The 18,307-nt window shown below is 47.6% G+C and overlaps 1 protein-coding gene and 1 pseudogene across 2 annotated transcripts in view; one reads left to right on the top strand and one right to left on the bottom strand.

Annotated features, from left to right (window-relative positions):
* Positions 1-4,173: 4,173 nt before the first annotated feature.
* LOC146180881 (uncharacterized) lies at positions 4,174-5,266 on the top strand. The gene has a single exon (XM_084576200.1). It carries the CDS (start codon positions 4,485-4,487, stop codon positions 4,920-4,922), a length of 438 nt encoding a protein of 145 aa, XP_084432326.1. The 5' UTR covers positions 4,174-4,484; the 3' UTR covers positions 4,923-5,266.
* The window catches only part of LOC146180880 (lysine-specific demethylase RAD23B-like), an 85,293-nt pseudogene continuing 72,239 nt past the window's right edge, over positions 5,254-18,307 (bottom strand). Inside the window, exon 9 of the transcript XR_014700127.1 lies at positions 5,254-6,030. The product of XR_014700127.1 is annotated as a lysine-specific demethylase RAD23B-like (transcript). The remainder of the gene's footprint in view (positions 6,031-18,307) is intronic.

The following is an 18,307-nucleotide window of genomic DNA, read 5'->3' as shown; positions in this document are numbered from 1 at the left end:
GCGACTGCCGCCGCCACCGGTCGTTGTCGCTGGTGCATACCGCACGGAGCGACGGGGCTCAGCGACAGAGAGGCGCGTTTTCAGCCTTGCTCTGTTACCGCCGCCTCGTCATTCGGTCAAGGGGAATGCAATCATGCTATACAGCATCAAGTACGATAAAACACTGATGAAAGTTCTTATAACGCATCGTATTTTAAAGGGTCACAGCGCAGCGGTGCGCTACTATACACTGCGATGCCGACTTGCATTGCAAGCAGCGACTTTCTCCTGCTCCTTTCGGAAATTAACAATATCTAGCCAAGCTAACCTTCTTCTTTCTTTTATTACCCTTCCAAGCTTTTACTGAATTATCTCGATGCACTCATAATACACGGATCAGACGAAGTGAGCGCGTGAAGGAACCAGGTTCTTCGCCCAAACCGGACTAGGAAAACAAACTTCACATGCAATAAAAAGAAAAAAAGCCAGAACGGAAGTTGAGCACCCCAAAGCCCTCTGCGATTGGCTGCCTCGCGTGCTGCTTCCGGGCGACTCGCGAAATTTTCTAAAAACCCAGAAACCGAGCGACAGCGACGAGCGGCAATGCTTTGGCGGCCCTCAGCACGGTCGCGCGGCATGTCGCCGCGAATTGTCGCCTCATGCGGATAGCGCTTAAAGGAGCGTTTCTTTTGAAACGGGGTGATAGTAGTTGCTGTCATGCTGATTTTATTATTTTTTTATATTGGTTAACTATATACCATCATTCTATTTATTGAATTTTTATTTCTGCATTACTAACATTGTCACTTTTCTGCTTTTAGGCCACAAATTTTCCAATCGTATTTTGCTAGCTTCCACCGCAGGTTCATTCACCAGGTCACTGGTATCTCTAAACCCCAGAGTATTCTAGGCACTATACCCAGAGCTTTAGGAAGAATGTCTGCGCCTGCATAGACTTCCGGACAACGTTACTAGAACAAACTCAGTTTCACAGCTCCGCCCGGAGAGGTGTACCAAGTGGCGGTCGCGAGAACTAGCGGGGCTGCAGTCGACTCTTGCTTAACTCTTGCTCCTTGCCGGGTGCTGTCGTGTGCTACACGCGGCGCGGAAGCATGGAGCGGCCGGCACACACGTAGCTGTTAGGTGTTGCCATGCCGTTGTCAGATGGGGGGAGGTTTGGTGCCAGAAGGCTCCGCGCCTCAAAGTATCATATAACCTATCGACGCGTTGCCGTTGCACTCTACATGGCTGCAGTAATACTGTCCGTCGCCGCCACTCTCTGCCCCGCGGCTGCCAGCGTCGGCGGCTGCAGCGGTCTTCTTAAACGCGTGCCCGCGCCAGTCACTGCGCTTCAGCTGCTTTTGGCTTATTTCTTTCGTTTTATTTTTATTTTGCGACATCGGGACTCTCCATGCCGACCTGTTTTGCCCCAGGGTGCAAAAGTGGGTATCGAAATGAAGACTCGAAAGGCCGTCATTTCTTCGCGCCACCGAAAGATCCTATGGAATTTAAAAGATGGGAGCAAGCCCTTCACAGAAAAGGCCGACAACTGACTTCGAAATGCAAGGTTTGCGATCTGCACTTCGGAGAGGAAGACGTCTTAAAGACCTATCGGCATATAATTCAAGGTAAGGAAGTAATTTTGGAAAGAGGGAAATGGATGTTGGCACCAGGCACTCTACCGAGGCTTTTTCCTTCATTGCCTGCACACATTTCAAAACCAAAGCATTCTAGACCGAAAAGAAAGTCACCAAAGGATCGCGCTTCCCCATTTGTTTCGAAAGTGGTGTCGGAAGCGAATCTACAAGACTTCGTATCAGAGCAGCACGAACAGGACAGTAGCACTGCACAAACGGACTCGGACTTTAATCTCGATTGCCTGGAGTCTGTAACTTTGCCAACAACTCAATGGAAATTTGAGCACTTTCGAGATGAGCAGACAGATGAAAGATGCGGGCTGTTTTACACTCGTCGTCTAGTTCGAGGAAACTTGCTGGTTGAAAATACTTTTGTGATCGGTTGTCATGTGCAATGAACGCATACACCGGTAAAGTGCACAAAAAGTTCTTATATAATGTGCAAAGTGTTGGTGAGGTAGAAGATCTTAAGTAGGCCAGTGAAATGAAATTGTGTGAGGGGGCCGCAGTTCAGAGCGAATGCATCATAAAAACTGCTCTGTGCTAACTTCGCGACAAGTTTGTTCTATTTAAGGCTGCGCAGAAAACTTCGGCAAGCAAGAGGGTCAGAAAAAAGAAAACGACTTGAACAACTGAAGACACGTACGACGGCTAAGAAAAACACTTCTGCGAGCTTCGGCAGCAAACAAGAAAAAGAAAGAAGAAATAGCACAGTTAAAAGAAAACCTCGAAAAGAACTCAGAAAGAGATTTAGAGCGGCGTGGAGCTTGCAGAAAAAGTCAGAGTAGCAAGGGAAAAGGCCAAGCTGCTCTGATAGAATTCTCGCTCTCTGCAGTTGTGCTTACTGTCAATACACGTGCAATTATATATATACGTGGATTGTGATGTTTATATATAAATAGGAATGTGTGCGATCGTATTCGCTGTATCACTGCCGAATTAATCTATGTCTAAATATTTGCTCATTCTCCTTAAACAAAATAATAGGTTGTGCTGTATAGTCAAATATTTGCCAAAGAGGAAGCAGTGTTGTTCTTTGATTTGCTGTTGATTCCTGCAATTTTTATCAACGTTGAGGAAATCAAGTTTTTGTTGTTTGCTGCACTTCATCTGCACATTACTGTTGTTGACAATTACTGCATTTTTCTTTAGTTGCGTTACCAATTGAATTTCATTACAATTACCTCTACAAGCAATAAAATAGTGTCGTTACTTCTTTTGTTTTCTCTGTGTGTGTGTGTGGGGGGGGGGGGGGATTTCTCATGGCCATTGCGCGAATAAAATCCCAACTACCTGTGATAACTTGCTATAAATGCTTTCTTTTTTTGATTTTTTTTTTTTGGAGAGAGGCACTCGTGTTTGTTCTGTTATTTGATTTTGCTCTGCTTATGTCCATTCCCGCTGAATCCTTTCTCAGTTGATTCGCTAATTAACTCCGCCCACCCTACGTTCTTGTATAAGATAAGCAACAAAACCTTTTTTAGAAATGCTAACGAATCGTTATTCTGCGTCATACCTAAAAATAGGACACCAAGAACAGACGTTCTGATTAGACAACGACGTAGGCCGTTTGCTGGCATTGAATCTTCGTCTAATCGGTACTGGAATACCCGCTACAAAACAGAAGCAGTGGGCAAAGCAAAGAACAGCGTTGGTGAGCAAGTCGACGGCGTTGTCAGATTTGTTTCATGGCATTAACGAGGAAATTTAGCAGTACATAAACGCGCTCTCCCAGGTAACACTTAGCTTCGAAGCCAAAACTTTCGTAATTTAGTTATAATTTTACTGCAGCCATGTAGAGCGCAACGACAGTTCGCTAAAACGATTTCTGCGCTGGCCGCTCCATGCTTCCGCGCGGCGTATAGCAGACGACGCGCCAGGGAAGGAGCAAGAGTCGACCGCAGCGCCGCTAGTTCTCGTGACCGCCACTTGGGACACGCTCCTCTGCTAGGCGGTATGGGGAGCTGTGAAACTGAGTTTGTTCTAGTAACGTTGCTTCCGGATGGATACCATTACATTCGAGTATAATATGGTTAATTGTTTCTGTGGATTTACCACATACTGCACATGTGTCATCTGCCGTGTATATGAATAGTGGCGGCGCCCGCGGCCATCAAAAGAAACTGCATCTAAGTCTCAAACTTTCAGATTGTTGACAAATGCGGAATAACTTAGAAAATGAAATTAGCTGAAAACTGGCAGTATCAAAAATTCTTGGAGCCGTAGAGTCAACTGAGATGAAAAAATAAAAAATAACTTCCCAATGAATACAATGGCAAAAAGCTTCTGTTGAGCGCTCCTAGATGGCGCGATAATTCCCAGACACCCGAGTCCGAGCAACTTTTTGAAAGGAAGTTTCGCAACTGGTATGATCCATGTACAAAAATTTTATTTGCGATGGAATATTTCCACAGAAAAAATCGAACAGCATATGTGACTGCACAGTGCTCTTAAGAAAAAAAATTATATATACTTTTTTTTTCGTACGTACAGGCTGCGCAGATCTTTTAAAACCTTCGGGGTGTGTGCATAGACCTTGGTTTGTAGCTCAGTGGCTCAGGGATGAGCACAATCCATGCGGGCCTGCCGTCTCGGCTGCGTCATCGGTCTAGAGAGTCAAGGTGAACGGCTTGCGCCGCGTTGTTGTTTTAATACTTTGCTTGAGCTGCTCGAAGCAGTGCTGTTGCCGCAGCGCGATTCGCGCACTCGCAGCGCGTGCGACGATCCGCGGAGTTTTCCGATGCTCCTCACCTAGTCAGGTCGCTAGTGACGTGCGCGGAGTGAGAAGATTGGTTGCCGTGCTTCGACGCCTCGCAACAACTTCCATCGGATCTGCCCGATAGCAGACGACCAGCTGACAGCGGCGATATGCAGGCTCTTCCGCGAGTTCTAGGCCGATCGCTGCAGTACGGCAGTGTTCGTATGAACCAAGCCGCATCGGCGGGTTCGGCGCCACACGACATCGAGACGGACACGTCCAACAGCCGAGAGCGCTTCGGCAAGCACGAGGCAAGCGAGGTCGCCTTCAGTCCGACGCGCCGCGAGGACATCACGCACAACTACACGAGAGCCAGCGACGATGCGTTTGCTCAGTCCGCGCCCGCCGAGACTGTCGCCGAAAACACGGACGCGTACAGCTGCGGTAGCAGCGTCAATCTGTACGCGCATATGCAAAGCAACGTGCCAGAACCGTTCACAGCCGAGGGAACATCGCCAGAGTCGCCCACCAGCCTCAACATGCCCGGCGGCGGGGCGCAGTCGACGTCGTACATGTACCTCTCGGAAAAGCGCAACTCTGCCAAGTAGCCCCCCGCGTTGTTCGTCTGCTATGTCGTCGCTCCGCATTATAGGTGTGTAGCACATGCAATATACTACCGCACCTCTTGTGCACGCGGTTTCGCGGCTACTTGTTTGTGTTTGCTGGCGACAGTCCTGTTTACACGATGCGTACTTATACGCTTGTAGCTAGTAACGCGTCGAGATTAGAGTACAGTGCCGTCGCGTAAGCTGTGATCGTAGGTGCGTTCGGCAATGCTTTTTGGCCGCAAGTAGAACATTTATCACTGTTAATCCTATAGTTCTACGTGTATGCCCGAAATGTGTGAATAATATGAAGTATTCAGAGTAATAAAGAACGTTTTCGTTGCGAATGAGTTCATTTATTTTCAACACACTATAAACCGCGTACAGGAACAGCAAGCATTCGGCGAACCTGCGATGCACTTTGATCGCTAACGCAGCCCAAATGCGACCACCAGATTGCCATTTTCTTTTCTCTTTCGCTTACAACCATTCTTGACATCACTAATGCAAACTTATCCTGTACAAAAAGAAAACAAAATCAACACAAACACCTTTACTCCCACCGCAAAACACACACCGGAAAAAAAAAAAAAGTGAGAGCAGCAGCTGCGTATGGCCCATCCAAATCACCCGTTGACATCACAACGTGCCGGTGACGTCATGGCAGACAAGCCGTTGCCTTCAGTCACGCGCGAGAGCATAGGTTTGACAGCTTCTGGTTTCCAACTTTTATTTACCCTTCTGCTCGCGTTTATTAATATACCCTCTAGTTAAAAAAACAAACAAACAAAAAAAATGAAAAGGGCGGAGACAAAAGAGCTGTCTCGCACGCACGCACGCAGTTTTCGTTTTGTTTCCCCTTCAATGTTCGCATTTTTTTTTTTTATATAAACAGAACGAAAGGGGCAGAGAGGGGAGAGGTCAGGTGCGGCCGGCGTGGAAACAGAGCTGGGTGGCGGGAGTAGAGGTCAGGGCTTTAAGGCACGGCCTCGAGAGGCGTCAGTCGTCGTAGTTTTGCCGAGAGCAAGAAGTTGGCAGCCAGGTTCTCGTTCTTGTCGCACGCAAAGTACGCCTGCACGACCAGGTACTCGGGAAAGCCCAACGCCTTCAGCTGCAAAGAGAACAAACGTGGACGGTCATTCGAACTCACTACGGAGCAGCGGGGGGAGATGCAAGAATGCAGCAACTGAGCAGGATTTCACCGGGCCCCCAACAACAGCATTTTTATTTTTTTTGCACCACATCGTTTTACCCTGTTGCAACACTGAGTTTCATGCAGCTGCTACAGTAACTGCAAGCTAGTTCCCCCCCCCCCCCCCCCCCGCCCCCCCCCCCACACACACACACACAGCTTTTGAGGCTACCTATGTCAGATGGGTATACGGAAAAACGGAAAGTAACCGTATGACTTCATTGGGAATACATACGAAAAGAAAAAGATGATGCACACATTCTTGACTAAGAATAGATGCAAGTATAATGTTTTGCTGTACCGCGTAACATTACGATCATGCAGTAGGGGCTCTTAAACCATGTGCTGCTCTCCGCTAACTCAAGCAAACTGTACTGGCATCAGTCTCTGGACTGGTATAACAATTGTGACACATGTTTCAGTACACGAAAAACACACGAAGGTAGAAGAGTCACGTGAAATACGAATGAAATGCTTCGATTGGGTGTTTGCAGTCACTCTGTTCATGGTGATTAGACAACAAGGCCAACGAGTTCGATTGCTGTTGCTCTAGCCCTATTTGCAAAGTGGGGGGGGGGGGGGGGGGGGGGGGGGGGGGGGAATTCACAACAACAGGCATTTGAGAAATGTCTACAATTAAAGTGCCCCTGCAGCTCTTCTTGCATTCAATACAGAAGCTGCAAGACACCAGAGACAAAATGCTCTGCAATTTTTCGCACCCCACATAATGCTTCTCCCAGCAAAAACCACAGAACTGTTGCAGCTCAAATTTTGCGCCATCTCCTTTTGTTTTCAGTAACTTTGGGATGATAATTTGACAAAGGAAGGAAGGGGGGAAGCATTGTTACTTTGCAAAATTTTGCAAAGGGTTTGAAGACACCTTCTCAGCACTGATCACCACAAGGTTATCAGAACTTCTTTTTGGACGAGTTGGTGCATTTTGAATTTAGAAAACATAACAGGGCACAGGTAAGTAACTACAAGACACAAGCACCGGCTTTAAACAGTATTTTATTGCCCGGGGACAGAAGCCTTATATAAGGCGAAAAAAAAAAAAAAAAAGAAAGGGCAAGGGAGTAGTGAATCACAAGGAGACAATAACCAGCGCAACAAATGTACAAACAGGGAACAGCAAGAATATAAAATAAAAAAAAAAAAGGCATTCATTCGTTGGCCGCACATATAAACGATAGCATCAAGAAGCGATAGAGAAGACGTGCTGATCACCCATTATTTATGTGGTATAGGTACCACAGATGCATGCCACAAAGAAATGCGGCAGTCAATGCACACGTACTGAAAATGACAAGCGTTGGCACTCTGCCAAGTTCGCTCCCCCGCGGCCGCGGCAAGGTGACGCGGCTGCGGCAAGGTCAGTGCATGGCCGCGCGGCGGCGGCAACCTGCGCAACCTCCGTAGCTCACAACTAAATACTCGTTAATTCCAACCCTGTTAATTTGGAAATAGGGATAAGTACTGTCGGCGCAGTCCCAGTCAACGCCCATAAAAGGCTATGATCTCGGACGGACGCTATAGGTTAAACTTATTATTTTTTTTTTTCCGATAGCCATCCATCCTTCCACCCATCACTCAACGGAAGCGCGCGAGTCAGCCGCGATCATGGCGCTGGCTTTTAGCACCGTTCGTTCCGATGATTGGAGTGGCAGTAGACGGCGCCCATCCCAGTCGCTCATAGAATGATAAAGCGAACGTACTGAAAAGGAGGCTTGTACAACCGGACAAGCGCTGGCACTTTGCCAAGTTCGCTTGCCTCCCCCCTGCTGGAGCTAAAGTCAAAAGATAAACACGCTGTTACCGCTGCGCAGCATCTTGGCGCACTGCCAAGAATTGTGTTGTGGATCGTGACAGCGCGAAACCGAGGGACCCGCTAACGACTGACGACTTTTTTTTTTGTTTTTTTCAGACTCGTAGGCACAAATCGGGGCTGGGTGAGTTCATTATGCGAGCGAGTTCGTTACGCAACTGAATACGGCACATTTAACGTAATACAAATGGTGCTGGTCAGTTTTTTCGAGGCCATTGATAACTCGAACTTTTCTCCCGGTCCCGTGAAGTTCGAATTAACGAGCTTTTACTGTAGATTCTCATGGGTCCTTCAAGAACAAAGTGGCAGATGCCTCAAAAGAGGCCCTTCAGCCAAAAGAACTAGTTGATTTTCCTGACAACACAGTTAATCCAAGCCGCAGAGAATCCCCGTTCATTTGCAATTACAAGGGGATTATCCACTTAAGTGGCATCTGCCACTTCGTTCCAGTTGTATTCAACTACAGAGTTCGAGGCTTTAAGTGAAGAGGCTTAAATTAGCATGCAAGGAATTCACAGGTCACCGTATCACTCCATGGTCTAGTGTGGCAGCTTACTGAGCTTGAGTACAACGAAGTCTCATTAATTCGACTTTCAGAAATTCAGATAAAGCTACGAGCGGCCCCGCCGCGGTGGTGCAGTGGTTAAGATGTCCAACTACTGTACCGGAGTAATCGGGTTCGATCCCGACCGCCGGCGGCTGCGTTTCGATGGAGGCGAAATGAAGAGGCGTCCATGTGCTGTGCGATGTCAGTGCACGTTAAAGACACCCAGGTGGTCACCATTACCGCACCCCTTTTTCTCTTTCCGCTTCCACTCCCACCTTACTCCCTTCCCTAACCGCGTGGTTCAGGTGCCCACAGGGCAAGTGCGACAGATACTGCGCCTTTTCTTTCTTGTGAACCAACTAAAGAAAAACAAATTACGAGCACTATCCTGGCCAATACTTATGCAAGTCTATGGTCCCGGCTGCTTATTCGTCTCCATAGTCATCACTGCTGCTGTTCGCATCCAAAAGCGACGACGCTATGATATACACAAGGAGCGCCGATCCCCTGATTCCGGAGACCATCAGAACGGGTGCGGCACGGCAGATAAAATAAAATCAAAAGCTAAAGCTAAACTGAAATAAGGGTTCTTCTATTTCGCACAGGATGACGCCACTCGTCAACGAGCGCTTCAAAAGCGGGCAAAATTCAAATTGTGAAACAACTGATAGCGGGCTATCGATGGGAATAGGCGCGGGCAGGAAAGAGTTAAGCTTATGATAATTAGCTGTTGCCATTCTTTACTATGATGGCAACACCCCCTGAGAGACCTGTTTCACAAGCTGTGACTGCAGTGAAAATTATCGATGCTGTCAGCGATGCTGCAGCGCTATTTTCACGCTTACATCTTGCATAGGAAAATGGCTCGAAAGAATCATCAATAGTCGACTCACAGACTACCTGGAAGACGAAACACTACTGCCAAACTCGATGTTCGGCTTCAGGAAGAATCTGTCAACACAGGATGTGATGCTGCAAATCAAGCACGATATCTTGGACAGAATATCAGCGAAAAACGAAGGTATCCTCCTCGCGGTGGACCTAAAAGGTGCCTTTGACAACATCAGCTGGAAGACGAAACACTACTGCCAAACTCGATGTTCGGCTTCAGGAAGAATCTGTCAACACAGGACGTGATGCTGCAAATCAAGCACGATATCTTGGACAGAATATCAGCGAAAAACCAAGGTATCCTCCTCGCGGTGGACCTAAAAGGTGCCTTTGACAACATCAGCTGGAAGACGAAACACTACTGCCAAACTCGATGTTCGGCTTCAGAGAATCTGTCAACACAGGACGTGATGCTGCAAATCAAGCACAATATCTTGGACAGAATATCAGTGAAAAACGAAGGTATCCTCCTCGCGGTGGACCTAAAAGGTGCCTTTGACAACATCAGCTACAAAGCAATTCTCGATAGCATATCGGAAACTGGGCGCGGGGAGAGAACGTACAATTACGTCCGCAACTTTCTCAGCATCCGGACAGCAACGATAAGTGTCGGCGGTGTCAGAACCAACGAAAGAGCAACTGCCGGGAAAGGAACACCGCAGGGATCCATCATCTCGCCCCTTCTTAATCTGGCCATGGTGCCGATAGCGAGGAAATTGGAAAGCATACCTGGAATTCGTCCCACACTCTACGCCGACGACATTACGGTGTGGACGACGACAGGATCAGCGGGAGAAATTGAAGACAAATTGCAAAGAGCCCTGGATGGCATTGAAGAAATTGCAAGCAGAAACGGCATGCAATACGCCCCTGAAAAAACCGAGTTCATTAGAATCCACAGGAAAAGCTTCCAAGGCAGAGCCGACTCAAATCTGACTTCAAAACCAAGAAATCAGAGAAGTAAAAACCTTGAGGATATTAGGTATGTGGTTACAGAGCCACGGCGAAAGAACGCACACAATCAAGCTACTGACTCGGGCAACCAGCCAGGTCTGCGGCATGATTCGAAGAATAGCAAACAGGAACGAAGGGTTAAAGGAGAAGGACGCGATCAGAATAGTAACGGCGATGATAGTCCCCCGCTGGACCTACAGCCTCCCGTACCACAACGTCACCAGAACGGAATCGCAGAAAATTGATGCGCAGTTTCGGAAAGCTTATTATAAACTAGCACTCTGTTTACCAAGTCATGATCTTGATTTTTATAGCGCTGAAGAAACACCACAGGAAGAAAGACACAAAAGGACAGAAGCGCTTCTGTCCTTTTGTGTCTTTCTTCTTGTGGTGTTTCTTCAGCGCTATAAAAATCAAGATCATGTACCAACTAACCCGCCGAAAAGTCCTACCAACCAAGTCATGCATCCAATGAGGCTTTTATGGCAATGGGCATCTCGGCCACCTATGAAGAACACAAAGAAGCAATCCTGGTCAGCAAAGAACGCAGACTAGAACAAACTCGGACTGGTAGACACCCACTGAACATCATGGGACGACCCATCGACGAGAGAACTAACCCCCTAGGAGAAACACTCTCTCCCGAAAACAGAGCTGAATACCAGGTCCTTCCAATTCCCCAAAACATGGACCCTCTACACAACAGCGAAAGACGAAAAGCGAGAAGTCGGCACATATAAAACGTCGTCAGAAACAATAGCGACATACTCTATGTAGACGCCAGTCCATATCTGGGGAGAAAAGCGGCTGTAGCCACCACAGATCAAGACCAATAACTACATAGAAGATGCAGAGGAAGTTGCAATTGCCCTTGCAGTTAAACACGCCAGCAGCTAAGGTAGAAAACACATAATACTCAGCGATTCCCAAAACGCCTGTCGTGCCTTCCTCCTGGGATGCGTATGCAAACAGGCACACTGAATAATGGAGCAGGAAAATAAGATGGGCGACATGAAGCACGCAATCCTGTGGATACCAGCACACGAGGGAATCGACGGCAACGAGGCTGCCGATAGGATAGCCCGAGGGCATACTTTCCGGGCACCTGCGCCAGCTGCCCCAGAGCCTTCAACCCCTCTCACATACAGGGAACTAATACAATACTTCAAATTAGAAAGAAAACGATACGCAGAACCACACAAAGATCTTAGCAGACAGGAGACAGTAACCTGTGGGAACATACAGGCTAGGACATTCCCAAACCTAGCAAAGTACCACAAAATCTGGCCCGAAAAATTCAAAAATAACACATGTACTGCATGCATGTGGTGAAGTGTCGGACATCAATCACATGATATGGAACTGCAAAGAGCAATTAGTGAAATATAAAGCTCGAGCACTCAGCCAAGCGGAGTGGGAGGCAGAGCTGGCACACACGGGTCTCTCTGAGCATCGCAGCCTGCTCACCAGGGCCCGGGAGACAGCCCAGGCCAATGGTATCCTGGACTGAGGAAACCACCCACGCTATTCCGTTAAACAATTAAAGTTTTCTCTCTCTTCACGCAGTGCTCTCACATGCAGTAAACTCGCGCCTGAAATCGGTGAGAGAGACTCGCAGGTTTGCTTGATGTTTCATAAGAAATGCATACGCAGAATGTGCATAACTTAAATGCTCACATGAAGGAAAGAAGCCAACAGTCGGCGAGGCCAAGGAAAGCGTTGGGGATGGTACTTTGTCTTTTTTTTTTTTAATGTTTACTTGGATTATCACAGAAATTAGTAATGTAATCTGTTTAGGGGAAAGATAATTAAACACAAAGTAGAAGAAAAAACAACGTGCTGATGGTGGGAACCGAACCCACGACCTCCGAATATCGCGTCCGGTGCTCTTCCAACTGAGCTACATCGGCCGCTGTCCCCCCTGCTACTTGCTTGGGTATTCATGTTGTCTGTATACGAACCTCGAGAGTGTTCACCAGCGCCACCCTCAGCCATAGCGGCGGACGTGGAACGTCCTTTGTTACCGTCAGCGTCACGTAGAACGTGATCAAGAGCGAGGGAGAAAGCTGTGCTAGAACCCTCTTACGCTACCTATGGCTTCAAGACTGCCAGAACCGAGACCCCCGTAAGCTACAAGCAGATCAATTAAGGGGAAATGGGGGTGCTCGTTATAATACATGAAGGAAAGAAGCCAACAGTCGGCGAGGCCAAGGAAAGCGTTGGGGATGGTACTTTGTCTTTTTTTTTTTTAATGTTTACTTGGATTATCGCAGAAATTAGTAATGTAATCTGTTTAGGGGAAAGATAATTAAACACAAAGTAGAAGAAAAAACAACGTGCCGATGGTGGGAACCGAACCCACGACCTCCGAATATCGCGTCCGGTGCTCTTCCAACTGAGCTACATCGGCCGCTGTCCCCCCTGCTACTTGCTTGGGTATTCATGTTGTCTGTATACGAACCTCGAGAGTGTTCACCAGCGCCACCCTCAGCCATAGCGGCGGACGTGGAACGTCCTTTGTTACCGTCAGCGTCACGTAGAACGTGATCAAGAGCGAGGGAGAAAGCTGTGCTAGAACCCTCTTACGCTACCTATGGCTTCAAGACTGCCAGAACCGAGACCCCCGTAAGCTACAAGCAGATCAATTAAGGGGAAATGGGGGTGCTCGTTATAATACATGAAGGAAAGAAGCCAACAGTCGGCGAGGCCAAGGAAAGCGTTGGGGATGGTACTTTGTCTTTTTTTTTTTAATGTTTACTTGGATTATCACAGAAATTAGTAATGTAATCTGTTTAGGGGAAAGATAATTAAACACAATTTAGAAGAAAAAACGTGCCGATGGTGGGAACCGAACCCACGACCTCCGAACATCGCGTCCGGTGCTCTTCCAACTGAGCTACATCGGCCGCTGTCCCCCCTGCTACTTGCTTGGGTATTCATGTCTGTATACGAACCTCGAGAATGTTCACCAGCGCCACCCTCAGCGATAGCGGCGGACGTGGAACGTCCTTTGTTACCGTCAGCTTCACGTAGAACGTGATCAAGAGCGAGGGAGAAAGCTGTGCTAGAACCCTCTTACGCTACCTATGGCTTCAAGACTGCCAGAACCGAGACCCTCGTAAGCTACAAGCAGATCAATTAAGGGGTTCCCACCATTGGCACGTTTTTTCTTCTACTTTGTGTTTAATTATCTTTCCCCTAAACAGATTACATTACTAATTTCTGTGATAATCCAAGTAAACATTAAAAAAAAAAAGACAAAGTACCATCCCCAACGCTTTCCTTGGCCTCGCCAACTGTTGGCTTCTTTCCTTCATGTATTATAACGAGCACCCCCATTTCCCCTTAATTGATCTGCTTGTAGCTTACGGGGGTCTCGGTTCTGGCAGTCTTGAAGCCATAGGTAGCGTAAGAGGGTTCTAGCACAGCTTTCTCCCTCGCTCTTGATCACATTCTACGTGATGCTGACGGTAACAAAGGACGTTCCACGTCCGCCGCCATGGCTGAGGGTGGCGCTGGTGAACACTCTCGAGGTTCGTATACAGACAACATGAATACCCAAGCAAGTAGCAGGGGGGACAGCGGCCAATGTAGCTCAGTTGGAAGAGCACCGGACGCGATATTCGGAGGTCGTGGGTTCGGTTCCCACCATTGGCACGTTTTTTCTTCTACTTTGTGTTTAATTATCTTTCCCCTAAACAGATTACATTACTAATTTCTGTGATAATCCAAGTAAACATTAAAAAAAAAAGACAAAGTACCATCCCCAACGCTTTCCTTGGCCTCGCTGACTGTTGGCTTCTTTCCTTCATGTATTATAACGAGCACCCCCATTTCCCCTTAATTGATCTGCTTGTAGCTTACGGGGGTCTCGGTTCTGGCAGTCTTGAAGCCATAGGTAGCGTAAGAGGGTTCTAGCACAGCTTTCTCCCTCGCTCTTGATCACGTTCTACGTGACACTGACGGTAACAAAGGACGTTCCACGTCCGCCGCTATGGCTGAGGGTGGCGCTGGTGAACACTCTCGAGGTTCATATACAGACAACATGAATACCCAAGCAAGTAGCAGGGGGGACAGCGGCCGATGTAGCTCAGTTGGAAGAGGACCGGACGCGATATTCGGAGGTCGTGGGTTCGGTTCCCACCATCGGCACGTTTTTTCTTCTACTTTGTGTTTAATTATCTTTCCCCTAAACAGATTACATTACTAATTTCTGTGATAATCCAAGTAAACATTAAAAAAAAAAGACAAAGTACCATCCCCAACGCTTTCCTTGGCCTCGCCGACTGTTGGCTTCTTTCCTTCATGTATTATAACGAGCACCCCCATTTCCCCTTAATTGATCTGCTTGTAGCTTACGGGGGTCTCGGTTCTGGCAGTCTTGAAGCCATAGGTAGCGTAAGAGGGTTCTAGCACAGCTTTCTCCCTCGCTCTTGATCACGTTCTACGTGACGCTGACGGTAACAAAGGACGTTCCACGTCCGCCGCTATGGCTGAGGGTGGCGCTGGTGAACACTCTCGAGGTTCGTATACAGACAACATGAATACCCAAGCAAGTAGCAGGGGGGACAGCGGCCGATGTAGCTCAGTTGGAAGAGCACCGGACGCGATATTCGGAGGTCGTGGGTTCGGTTCCCACCATCGGCACGTTGTTTTTTTTTCTACTTTGTGTTTAATTATCTTTCCCCTAAACAGATTACATTACTAATTTCTGTGATAATCCAAGTAAACATTAAAAAAAAAAAAGACAAAGTACCATCCCCAACGCTTTCCTTGGCCTCGCCGACTGTTGGCTTCTTTCCTTCATGTATTATAACGAGCACCACCATTTCCCCTTAATTGATCTGCTTAAATGCTCACAGGTATTTTTTGATGCCAAGCAATACTTCAGAAGAATTTAAATGAATGAATAGTTTTTCATTATGCAAAAAGTGTGTTGCTGCGCCGAACGAAAGCACTGGGATATGAAAATAGCGCCGGTTGCCTAGGCATCGACATAACTCTGATCCGCGTTCGCTTCCATGCCAATTCGTTTCATGTGAGTGACGTCACGACGCTCCTTATTGCTCAGTCACAGAACGATCATACCGTCACTGTGATTTAATTCCAATCAGTAGAAACCTCCTCTGCTGCTAGACCGACGAAAACCGCAGTGTAATATACACAGCATGTGAAACAGGCCAGAGCCTGCTAGATTGCTCTCGGTCTCGGTGGGAAGCCTTATACAGTCAAATCTCGTTATAACGAAGTCTCATTTTGCGCGGAAATTCGTTCGTTATATCTGATATTCGTTGTAAAAGTACACACAAATTTACAAAAGAAATTATGTTCATAAACCCAAGAAAGGCTACCCTAAAATGAAAAGCACAGAGCTGAAAAAAAAAAAGCATTTTTTTTCTTTAAAGCGTGGTATAAGCACGCGAAACCTTACCTTTCATTTTGCACTGCCATGCAAAAATGAGCACACAAATCGGGATTTAGGCCACGCAGAACTGATTTATTTAAAAAACGACGTAATCTTCATTTGGCGGCACTTCACACTATTCGATACAATAAATTTCTCAACGAAATCGACACTGTGCAGCGCTTTCCCAATGTCAGCTGATTTGGCCACAGGTAGGTTCTCAAGGTACCTTCTCAATTTCCTCGCTATATCGGCGGCCTCTGTGCTGCTGAGAGCTCGCTCTTCGCCTTCTTCTTCACTCTCATCGCTGCTCGTAGCATCATCTGTAGGAAGCAGCTGATCGACAATTTCTTGGTCGGTCAATTCGGGCGCCACAGCCAAGTTGTCACTGGCAGCAATAAAGTCCTCTAACGTAACATTCGGAACCGCCAGTTGACGCCATGTCGTCTCATCGAAATTGTCTGCTTCACCTTCAGAATCGTGGGCGCCGTTGGGCTCAGTCTCGCTGGTGGATGGGGCTAGGCCAGCATCAACAAAGCAATTTCTTATTGTCGACAGTGCCACTTCGTTCCATGCACCGTACCATGTCCAGCGTAGTTTTGAGGTTTATGGCCGTTGATATGCCCCTGTCTATGTCAAATACGAGCTGCGTAACCAATCGCTTTCGGTAGCAGCATTTTAGTGAGCGAATGATGCCCCTGTCTAATGGCTGCAGCACTGAGGTCGAGTTTGGCGGCAAAAAAACTAGGTGGACCGCTTCAAGTGGTACAGACACCTTATGGGCAGAGCAGTTGTCCAATATAAGGAGCACTTTCCTGCGCTGCTCTGCCACGTCTTTGTCGAAGGCCTTCAGCCATGCTTCAAAGAGTGACAACGTCATCCACGCTTTTTTGTTCGAGCGATAGTCCGCTTGGACATTCCAGGCGTTGCGCAGGCACTTGGGGCAAGCAGATTTACCAATAACAGTTAGCCGCCTTTTATCTGACCCATCCATGTTGACACAAACAACAACGGTGACGCGGTCTTTGCTTTTCTTGCCTCCTCGGCACAGTTTGTTCTTCGCAACGAGTGACCTTTCCGGGAGCAGCTTAAAAAAAAGCGCAGTCTCGTCCACGCTGTAGACATCGCGCATCTCGTAGCCATACAGTTGCATGCGGAAGCTTTCTGCCCACTTCTCGCAGTTCTCTACATCGACGGCTGCTTCTTCGCCCAACAAGGTGTGGCAAACAATCTGGTGGCGGTCTTTAAATCGCTGCAACCAGCCACTGCTTGCATAGAAGTCATCGTGGCCCAAAGACGCAAGCGAGACTTCTTGCCTTCATTTGAAGCACGGCACCAGACACATGCAGGTTGCGCGCTCTGACGTCCTTGAACCACGCGAACAAGGCATCTTCAACATCCTGGTGGTGACAAAACCTGACGCGCTTCCTGTCGTTCTTCACGACGCCTGCAGAGTGCACGTTTTCTATCTTCTGCCTTTCGCTCAGTATGGTTGACAGAGTGCTAGGCGCAACGCTGAAGTCTGCGGCAATCTCTTTCTTCTTGCGCCCGCTGTCGACCGCCTTGAATATTTTTATCTTTGTTTCAAGAGAAACTGCTTTGCGTTTCGGCGCCGCCATGCTGCAAGACGACGGCACGACCTCGAGGAAAGTGAGCACACGCGCAGGTCGGCAAAAAGTAGGGGCAGGGGCACGTGGGCGGTGGTTCGATCACGTGCAGGTAACATGCCAGGCAGCCGTTGATGCTAGATTCATTCGCGGTCCCTAGATGGCGTGGCGTGCGAAAGTGCGGGTGATTCAAACACATTTTAGGTGGAGGCGATTTATAAAACCGAAATGTAGCTCAATACCGTAGCAGTCTCGGCGTGTTGGTTATTCATGATGAAAAAATACAGCACAGAGAAGGACGAGGACAAAATGAAGACACATAGGACACACGAGCGCTGACTTGCAACAGTTTATTTCGAGCCTCAGAGCCTTATTATACAGATGAAACCCCCAACATCATACATGCGCAGTAGGCAATACATTCATATCTTGTCTTAAGTATATCAACTCCTTACGAGTAAGAGCGATAGAAGGCTTGGCTACGCAAGACCCACCCAACCGATCTATCCTTTCAGCTTTTATAATCTCACGAGTCAGTTGACATCGGTTTTTTGCGATAACATGGCATTGTTGGTAGTCAGGATGGCACACGGACATTTCATCTGGATCGTGTTGGTTTACATTTTCGTCATTACAGTCTAGTTTACATTTCCTGCAGTGTACATCCAAAAACCCTCCTCGCTTTTCAGACACATTGTTACAATGTTCCCGGAGGCGGTCGTTCAAGCACCTACTGCTTTGCCCTACATAGCTTTTCCCACATTTCAAAGGGATGCTGTAGACCACTGAACACGAACATTCTACAAACTTTGTACGGTGGTTCTTCTTGCAATTAGGGTTTCTTGAACCACCGGGCCTTGTCAATCTGCACAACTTCTGCAGCTTATCGGGGGCAGAAAAGACAACTTTCACATTCCCCCGTTCACCGATCTTTTTCAGGCGATGAGACAGGCCATGAATGTACGGGA

The sequence above is a fragment of the Amblyomma maculatum genome, chromosome 8 (genome assembly GCF_055883805.1).
Source record: "Amblyomma maculatum isolate TAMU_Amacu chromosome 8, ASM5588380v1, whole genome shotgun sequence".
NCBI classification, from domain to species: domain Eukaryota; kingdom Metazoa; phylum Arthropoda; class Arachnida; order Ixodida; family Ixodidae; genus Amblyomma; species Amblyomma maculatum.
Note: the sequence above shows the minus strand (reverse complement) of the source record. Positions and strands in the feature narration are given on the sequence as shown.

Coding starts and splice junctions, on each gene's coding strand:
- LOC146180881 (XM_084576200.1), top strand. CDS start 4,485: ATGCAGGCTCTTCCGCGAGTTCTAGGCCGATCGCTGCAGTACGGCAGT.